General features: G+C 34.7%; 1 protein-coding gene across 1 annotated transcript in view; it reads right to left on the bottom strand.

The window, feature by feature from the left end:
• Positions 1-10,000, bottom strand: part of LOC115220017 — a 34,719-nt gene that overhangs the window by 702 nt on the left and 24,017 nt on the right. The window contains exons 2-4 of the mRNA XM_036509810.1: positions 3,707-3,902; positions 2,353-2,892; positions 1-1,348 (exon numbers count right to left, since the gene is read on the bottom strand). The exon at positions 1-1,348 is cut by the window's left edge and continues 702 nt beyond it. Of these exons, the coding sequence (XP_036365703.1) occupies positions 1,327-1,348; positions 2,353-2,892; positions 3,707-3,902 (758 nt within the window). The 3' untranslated portion in view covers positions 1-1,326. The remainder of the gene's footprint in view (positions 1,349-2,352; positions 2,893-3,706; positions 3,903-10,000) is intronic.

The raw sequence follows: 10,000 nt of genomic DNA, 5'->3' as shown, positions 1-10,000 counted from the left end.
AATAAGGATTATGAAAAAAGGAAAAAAAAAAAAGGAAAGAATTTATCTGATAACCCAATGCAATAAAATCAAATGAAATGATTTTTCAGAAGAGTTTCAGAGTAATGGAAGGGAAAAAGAAAAAAAAAAGCAAATTTTATATAATGCAAACAGAGATATCAAGTGACTACTTTTTTGTGGTCACGTGGTTAAATTGTGAGAAAGTACCGTACAATGTGAATTTGACAGGGAAAAATTTTATAACTTAATTACTGCCCATTTATCGTATCAGATTCATTTAAAATTTCGTTCGTTACTGTTTGTACCAATTTTTATGCTCCCTTCTAATTTGTATCTTAAATGAGTATAAACAGTGGATGGGAAGATGTGCTTTTCATGCCTTTTTCTGGAAGCTCTAAATACTCATTATCTCTGAAATATGGATGAGGCCATCCTCAAAATAATTGTTTCTAAATTAAGTAGAAAACCAAGAATTTTGAGTTTTAGCCGATTACATTTACCCCGATTACTCGGCAGGTACTCAATATTATCGGACCCGGAGGGGTGAAAGGCAAAGTTGACCTCGGCGAGAGTTGAACTGTCGCGTGGAACTTTGTCCGGCGCATTAAAGATTCTACAATTCTACAGCTCTCACTCTCCTGATAATAATCCTTTCTACTCTGGGCACGAGGCCTGAAACTTAGGGAAAGGGGTTAGTCGATTACATCGACTCCCAGTGCTCAACTGGTAATTATTTCATCGATCATGGAAATTTGAACTCAGAATGTAAAGACGGACAATATTTCGTCCGGCATGCTAACAATTCACCCAGCTCGCCGTCTTCACCGTCCTGAAAATAATACCTCGTTATATTGGCACAGGGAACAGCATACATTTCCCAGATGCAATAAAGACGTCAATTTCAATTTCGATAAGGAATCGAAGCTAAGTTATTGACTCAGCTGATCGGGTGCACGACATTAAAATTATTAAAATGATAAATTAAACGGTAGAACAGTAGAAAATGATAATAAAATAAAATGGAATTGTTATAAATTCTTTCGGAGAAAAGCAAACAAATATACAGAAAAGTTAAAAAAGTTACAGATAGTTCATCGCTGATTTTTCATTCGTTATTTCTACTTAAAATGCATCAATAGAGAGGGTACCATAGCTCGATGAAGTGTCGTCCGTTGTCTAGTATTTTTCAGACAAGTTGTCTTTGTATGTGATTTCGCATGGATTTAGTTGAACACGATGTTTTAACCGCTGAATGAGAGATATGAAGGCACTTGTGATTTAAGACAGTCGTTTAAGTGAAAGGTTGGTGTCAGTGGTTGCTCCAGTTCAGAAGTAATCATACGCCACTCTGGAAATATATATAAAATTAAAAAAAAACACATGACAGCTGATTTGCAAGATGTTATATATTACAGTTATAACGTTATGAAACAAAAATCATTCCATCCGTATTCATCCAGTATTCCTAGGAGTATCTAGGACTATATTATCTAATGTGAAGGCGGCGAGCTGGCAGAAACGTTAGCACGCCGGGCGAAATGCGTAGCCGTATTCCGTCTGCCGTTACGTTCTGGGTTCAAATTCCGCCGAGGCCGACTTTGCCTTTCATCCTTTCGGAGTCGATAAATTAAGTACCAGTTACGCACTGGGGTCGATATAATCGACTTAATCCGTTTGTCTGTCCCCTCTGTGTTTAGCCCCTTGTGGGTAGTAAAGAAATATATATTATCTAATGTGTCCTTTCCATATATTTAAGATGGTAGGGTGTGATGTAAAGGGGATTTGGCTGGTATTTCCAACATATCGCTTGATCGCATGATTAAGTACATTGAGGGTTCTGCAGTAAGAAAGTATATGTAACGAGACTATATTAACTAACAGGCGGTAATGAGTTTAGATCGATTTAAATGGTTTTTGAATTTTGTTGTGCAGAGACTGTAGGCTTTCAAGATCTCTGTAGGGTCTCGTTCTTGGACCTGCAAATGTTACCAATAGAATAACACTATATTTAGCATAATTATTTCAATTAGAAAACCATGTCCAACCCCTGCATCACTAACTTGTTACTATATAGAAACTAATTGATGGTAATTATTCTTTGTGATGAAGTCAGAATAAGGTGGAAATATGTTCAAAGTGGTCTTCTGAACTTGCTGGAAACTGAAGCTAATGTTGTTAGTCATGGACAAATATGGTTTTTTTTTTATATCACATAATTATTCCTAATTAGCGTTTTAATCCTCATCCCCATCACCTGTGTTAAATATATCGTTTTATGATCACATAATTATTCATAATTAACGTTTTAATTCCCATCCTCCTCCCCTGTTAAATATATTAACAATAACTTACCTGTATGATCGTTCACTTCTAACTGGCAAAGAGCAGGATGCATCTGCTGGGCTAGTTGGGTGGTAGTCTTCAGCATAACGTGTATAAGGCGGGGGAGCCGAAGCTAGGAAGTAAGGGTCAAGCACGTAGTCTTCATTACGCATGTAGTCGCGTGCTGAGACGTTTGCATTGCTCCGGGTCAAGAGAAGAGGTGGCGGAGATGGTGGCGGCGGACCGGGGTAATAACTCGGACTGGCTTCTGTTATGTGGCTCGGTGGAAGAGATATTTGCTGAAAGCCTCCGTCAGCATCTGGCAGATTAGCAGCTTGTGTCTGTGACGAAGAGTTCCATTGTTGTCCACCCTGGTTCGAGACTGGACTATGGATATGCGGCAACGAATTGACCATTCGAGGATGGTATATATTAAACAGGCCGTTTAGTTCATCGCTGTTGCTTGTGTAAGCTGGGTTTTCGCCTCCAACGCCGCCGATGCTGTCGCCAGTGGTACAACTGATCCCTATTCCGCCCCTTCCTGGGTTCACTGCCTCTTCATTGCGAGACCTGTAGAAATTAAACGAACTACAATTCAGTTGTGCAGATCAATGTTATTGGCTTATTGCATTGATTGATTAGGTAAACCTCAAACTCGCCCCTCTCTCTCTTTCTTTGTCTGTCTCTCTGTCTATATATATATATATATATCTCCCTCACTCATTCTCTCTACCTTCTCTCTCTCGCATTCACTCTCTCCCTCTGCCTGCATTTACACAAACATTTAAATGCTTACAGATTATTTAAAGGATTTTCGATAAGAAGTAGAAACATAATATAATATATATATTGTGTTATATTGTATTATATATATATGTATATATATGTTGTTTTATATTATATTGTATATCTCCTCCTTCTCCTCAACATCATTACCGTAAAGAAATAAGTTCATAGTTTAGGGAACAGATACATACTTTAAACCGGTGATTCTCAACTAGGGTCCATATGACCCTAAGGGGTCAATATAAGTGTTTGTGGGGTCCACGCAAGTAAAATAGTAAATTGGGGATCCACAGAAGTATATTAAGGGTCCATGAAAACATTTTTACTTAAGATACATTTATTGCAAGAAACAGTTAGGTTTCTTTCGCAAACATTTTACATAATTCAACCTACACGAGTTAATGTATGAAAAATAAAATAGGAATTTTGAAAGGAGTATCTATAAAAGTAGTTTTTAAACACTGAATGGCGATAGGGGTTCACCAGGACAGAATAGTAACGAAAGGAATCTATAGATAAAAAAACAAAACAAAATGGTCGCGAACCACTGTTTTAAACCATACATTAAAGAGACTCAATGACACCATCGTCTATTTACCTGGTTCGAACTGGCGAATCTTCTGCACGGTCTTGTTTTCTGCGAGTGGCCAAGAAACAGATCAGCATTGTCAAAAGAGTGATCAATACAATCACTCCGGTGACCCAAATGATTATCACTTCAGCATCAACATCCCACATGGAATCGATGTTTTCTTCTGTCTCGTTAGGTTCTGGAGCCGTAGACACAACTTTACCTGAAAAGTTAAAAAAAAAACCGTTCTGAAATCTCGTTTAATTGTTTAACACCTGTTCTGCATAGAGCGACCACCATACCTGTTGGTTTCGACAACGATGAGAATAAGTTTTTTAACCCGCTGAATCACCTGTTCATTGAATTAACGTATAAGTGGCTAATATTCCGCAGGTAATAACTGTTGTTAACATAATTTCCTGGCGGAATTAGTATGACATAGGTACAATCCATCGGACGGGGTTTCACACAGTTCCCATCTACCCTATTTCATTCACAAAGGTTAGACCCCACCCGAAGCTATGTTAAAAGGCATTTGCTCAAAATATCAAGTAATGGGATCGAACCCGAAACCTGGTGATTGCAAAGTGAGCTTCTTAACCACTCGGCCATGCTATGTACATACTCAAAATGTAAGGCGAGGATTTTTAGTTAAATGAATTTCTAACCTTAGTAATGGATTAAAAACCATCTTAATGACTGATTTTTTGGTCAAGAAGGCAGCTCCAGGATTAAAAAGAATTGATATTAGAACGTAATGGGGAATAAGTCTTGTTTCTGGCGGTATGGTGATAATCCCGGACATGTTCCAGTCATCTTAAGCCTCATCAAGTGTGTGCCGTTTAACTGTATTGCCATATTTTAAATCAACACACACACACACACACACACACACACACACACACACACACAGATAATATGAAAAAAAATCTAGCTATGAAAATAAATCTAATAGCATAAAATTCTCGTATTTGAAACACTGCACACATTTCTATGTGCATCATGGTAGAGTCACCGAAGTGATCAAACACACACACGCGTCCTATTATATTTAATCTCATTTCATCAGTTTGTGATATTACAATATACTATCAAGGCAGCGAGCTGGTAGGATCGTTAAGACGACGGGCAAAATGCTTAGCGGCATTTCGTCGGCTGCAACTAAAGAAAATGTGAAAGTTTTCCTCAACATCTCCCAAAAACCGTGTCGCCATGCAGCCAACCATTATCTGTCCAATCAAAGAACACAAAATTCCTCACTCAGTCTTTACTTACAATACAGACTTTATTCAGATCGATCATTTGATTCCAATTGATATCTCTGATTACAATGTGATACAACTTCCTTCATACGGCATATTCATCTCATTGAAATGAGTTCAAGGATCTTTTCGGTTTGAACGGCAGCTTTTTCTAGCGGTGTCATATGAAATTGTCACCCATAATTATGACCCTAGAATCGATCTATTGCATTTCAATCTGTTTTAGGGTTAGGGTTAGTGGGGGGGGGGGAAGGGTATCTTTTTTCTTCCCAAATGTAAATAAACCCAATCTGTTTCTTAAACGAGGGGCATATTCATACGGCACAGAATGCTTTTTAACTCAATAGACGTCATTGATTGGTTGAAATTGAAGAAAAAAACAACAACAAACATCTTACAAACCATAGAATTTTCTCAATAAAGCCAAGAGAAAAAGATGTTTTATAAACACATTCTACCAGTATAAAAGTTTAAAATTTTTTAGCTACCTAGAAATTATGTTAAAAACTGCCATTCAAACAGAAAAGATCCGAGTTCAATGTTAAGTGAACCATTTTCATACGTGTTTCTAGTACGTCTGTGTGCATGTGTGTGTGTGTGTGTGTGTGTGTGTGTGTGTGTGTGGTGGTTGGTGTGTGTGCGTGTGCATATGCATGTGAATATGAGTTGTTATTCTTAGTGTGCGTGTGGAGAGAGAGGAGGGGAGGAAATTTAGTTTATGTGTACATAAATACACATATGCATACACGCACATATTGTATATGCGGACATAAGTGTATGTTTGCGTGCTAGTGTGTATATGTATGTGTTTATATATACATATATATGAGTGTGTGTGTACGCGTGTGTGTGGTGTGCATGTATGTGTGTGTCTGTGTGTATGTGAGTGCGTGCGCTTGTGTTTGTCTCTCACCATTTGACAACCAATATTGGTTTGTTTGTGTCCTATCAACTAGCGGCTCAGCAAAAAGAGATTGACAGAACAAGTATCAGACTCAAAATTAGGTATTAGGTAGTCCCAGCATGAGAATACACACACACACACACACACACACACACCACATGTTCATAGGCATATACATATATGTAAATTCTATTTATACCAGATGGACCTTCCCTTATGAAATATTCATAAAATAAACATACAATTGATTTTGGATCTTTTCGGTTTGAACGGCAGTTTTTAACATAATTTCTAGCTAACTAAAACATTTTAAACTTCGTATACTGGTAGAATGTGTTTATAAAACATCTTTTTCTCTTGGCTTTATTGAGAAAATTCTAGTTTGTAAGATATTTGTTGTTGTTTTTTCTGCAATTTCAACCAATCAGTGACGTCTATTGAGGTAAAAAGCATTCTGTGCCGTATGAATATGTCCCTCGTTTAAGAAACAGATTGGGTTTATTTACATTTCTAAAGAAAAAAAGATACCCTTCTCCCACTCCTAACCCTAACCTAAAACAGATTGAAATGCAATAGATCGATACTAGGGTCATAATTATGGGTGACAATTTCATATGACACCGCTAGAAAAAAACTGCCGTTCAAACCGAAAAGATCCTTGATTTTTATCAAAATATTTTCAAAACTTGCTTATAATACTCTGCCTTTGTATCCAAAATGTTAAAGAGGAAACCTTCGAGTTAAGAAGAAAACTGAGCCAATGAACTCAGGTATTAAATCATTAAAACGAAACAAATAAATAAATTGAAGAAAAATGTGAGGATATCTCGTGTTCGATTACTTTATTGTAAATCAATTGATTGTGAAGTTGCTTTATTTGTTTATTCTTATTTGTGAAGTCTGGTAACATCAGCACGTGCTGTCAGCAGCCGGCTTCCACTAAGATGGCGGGAAATATGGTAGTCAGTTTGAAGTTGTTATATTAGATTCTGCGTTTCCTCTGCTTTAAGACTGTCATCCCCAATGTCCCAGATTTATCAGTCGTTCCCAAACAATTGTATTTCTCGAGCGATTATCCGAATTGCATTTGGAAGTCTTAATAGAACCGCCTTGGATGGTGGCGTCATTAGAAATTGTTCTTCATAGCTTGGTCGATATCTCACCGACTTAATCGTAGATTCACTACACACACATGCACGCACGCACGCTCAGACGCATACACGCATACCAGACACACATTATTTCTCATATTCCTCATCTCCCATCACCAGACTCACTACAAAGTAACGTTACCACCAACTCCCACATTATGTCTTGTTATAATATTACACAAATCTAAAATTCTGAACTGACATTAATCAATAACTCTCTGTTCTTTAATCTTATTTTATTGTTTTCAATTAGCTTCCATTGTTCTCCGGGAGCTCCCATCATTTCACTTGCTGTCATGCCTTTCCCAACACATCGTTGTTAAGAACTGATATTCCTAAACGTCTTACGTCTCGGAATAATAACTTAGCCATTATCCTAGAATTCTTTGATGATAACAAATTAGCGTTATTGCTTTGTAGCTTTTTAATGACAATTAATTAATAATTATTTACAATGGTTGATAATTATAGCTATCTATGGATGATTATTATTATTTTGGTTAGATAATCATTAATAATTATAAAGAATTATTGATGGCGATTGACAGTTATAATTAATTATTATGCCTACATTCATTGCTACCGAATTCCATTAATTATATAGCTTTTAATTTTGTGAAACACACACACACCTGATTTTGGTTACGTAATAGTACATACATATTATGTGCATATATATATATATATCTATATATTATATATAATATATATATATATATGCACATATGTATATAAATATATATATAAGTATATATATATATAAGTATATATATATAAGTATATTATATATATATATATATATATATATATATATATATATTATATATATATATATATATAATATACAACATACATATATACATATACATACATACACACAGATATATATATATATATCTATATATATATATATATATTATAAACATACATATATATATTATATAAAGTTAATCCAAACAAGAAAACCAGAAAAAAGAGAAAAAAACACACAGCAACGAGCAAACGCAGACGTGGAACAATTAAAGTATTACTGAGGCTCAGGAAAGAAGGGAAGGAGGGTTAACGTTTCGAGCGGACTCTTCGTCGGAAACAAGGAGAAGGAAAGATCCCAAGAAGGGAAGACAGAGAAAAAATATTTGAGCTGGTGGTGCTCATAGATCACATGTTTGAAAGAACATAAGTTGAGAGGTAGTCGAAGCATGGTTATATATATAATATATATATATAGATATATCTATATATATATTATATATATATATATATATATATATATATATATATATATGTATGTATGTGTGTGTGTATGTGTATAGGTGGGGTATGTGTGTATACATGGATATGCATATATACGCCTATGGATTATGTGTATATGTTAGGTAAATGTATGTTGTTCTTGTTTAACCACAGGTCACCCTGACTGAGCAGATCTAAGACTAAAAGCATTCCAGATGTGATCACCTCGTTTATATCTTCGGTAAAATGAACGCAGGGTCACATTTATAGAATGTATTCTGCAGCTTGAAGGAAATTTGACTGCATTTTCCAGCAACTGCATAGAGCCTATTTCTTATGCTGAAAATGTGTGTGTGTAAGTGTTTGTATGTATGTATGTATGTATGTATGTATGTATGTATGTATGTATGTATGTATGTATGTATGTATGTATGTATGCATGTATGTATGTATGTATGTATATAAATATGTGCATGCATATATATATACACACATATATATACACGCATATGTATGTATATATACACACACACACACTCATGTACATAAGTATACATACACACACAAATTCAGACACACGCACATACACATAGATATATATGCATACACACAATATATGTGTGTGTGTGTGTGTAATACATTTATATAATACACACATATATGTATATATATATATATATACACACACACATATATATATATATATATATATACACACACACATATATATATATACACACATATTTGATATATATACACACATATTTGATATATATATATATACAGACACGCACACACATGCATGTATGTATGTATGTATGTATGTATGTATGTATGTATGTGTGTATGTATGCATGCATGCGCGCGTATGTGTATGTTTGTCTATGGACTCCAATGTACAAATATACACACACAAGCACACACAGAGACTCATATCTATTATATACACGAAGCACGACGGTTCCTTTTCATGTTCCGTCTATTGCAGACGAAAGCAATAGACACTAATTACTACATAAACACAGTAAATGAGTTCCAAGTCATTAAAAAAAAAAAAAGAAATGTTGAATTATAATCATCGACATTCAATGTTAATTCAATTCGGCAAAAAGCAATTATTTCCATGTTAGAGAACGAATTAATTTTCCAAGGCTTTCTTAACTTGGGTAATAATAATAAATGCGTGACGTTATTATAACCCACGTGCGTGATTACAGATGCAAGCTAAAGTTAATTATCCTAACAAAGATATATATAATGATTCGTTACTTCGTTATGAGGAGCGGTGTCGGTGGACACACACGTGTGTGTGTGCGTGTGTGCGTGTGCGTGTGTGTGTGTGTGTGTGGTGAGTGTGTGTGTGTGTGTGTGTACAGATATAAACAATGATGACGCCTGAAAATGGCTTTCCTTTATTAGATACTTTCGATTTTTAATTCTTCAGACGTACTCATTATGCATTTCCGTCAGACGCTGGTCATTAAGACAATTTAATTTAATTATTTTATATATTATATAAATTAAATTAGAGATAAAACCACTATTAGGCAACTCAAACAGTGAAAAACATAAACCAAACTTAAAATAAAAAATATTAATATAATTTACAAATATATAAGATTAAAATTTAAAATTAAATTATTTAAATTTAAAATTATTAATTTATATTTATATTTATAATTTTTTATATGTATATATATATATATATATTATATATATATTATATATAGGCAAATCAAAAACAAAAACAAAACAACAAAAGTCAAAAGAA

This window comes from Octopus sinensis, linkage group LG15 (genome assembly GCF_006345805.1).
Source record: "Octopus sinensis linkage group LG15, ASM634580v1, whole genome shotgun sequence".
Lineage (NCBI taxonomy): Eukaryota > Metazoa > Mollusca > Cephalopoda > Octopoda > Octopodidae > Octopus > Octopus sinensis.
The sequence above is the reverse complement of the archived record's forward strand: the minus strand, read 5'-3'. Positions and strand labels throughout refer to the sequence as shown.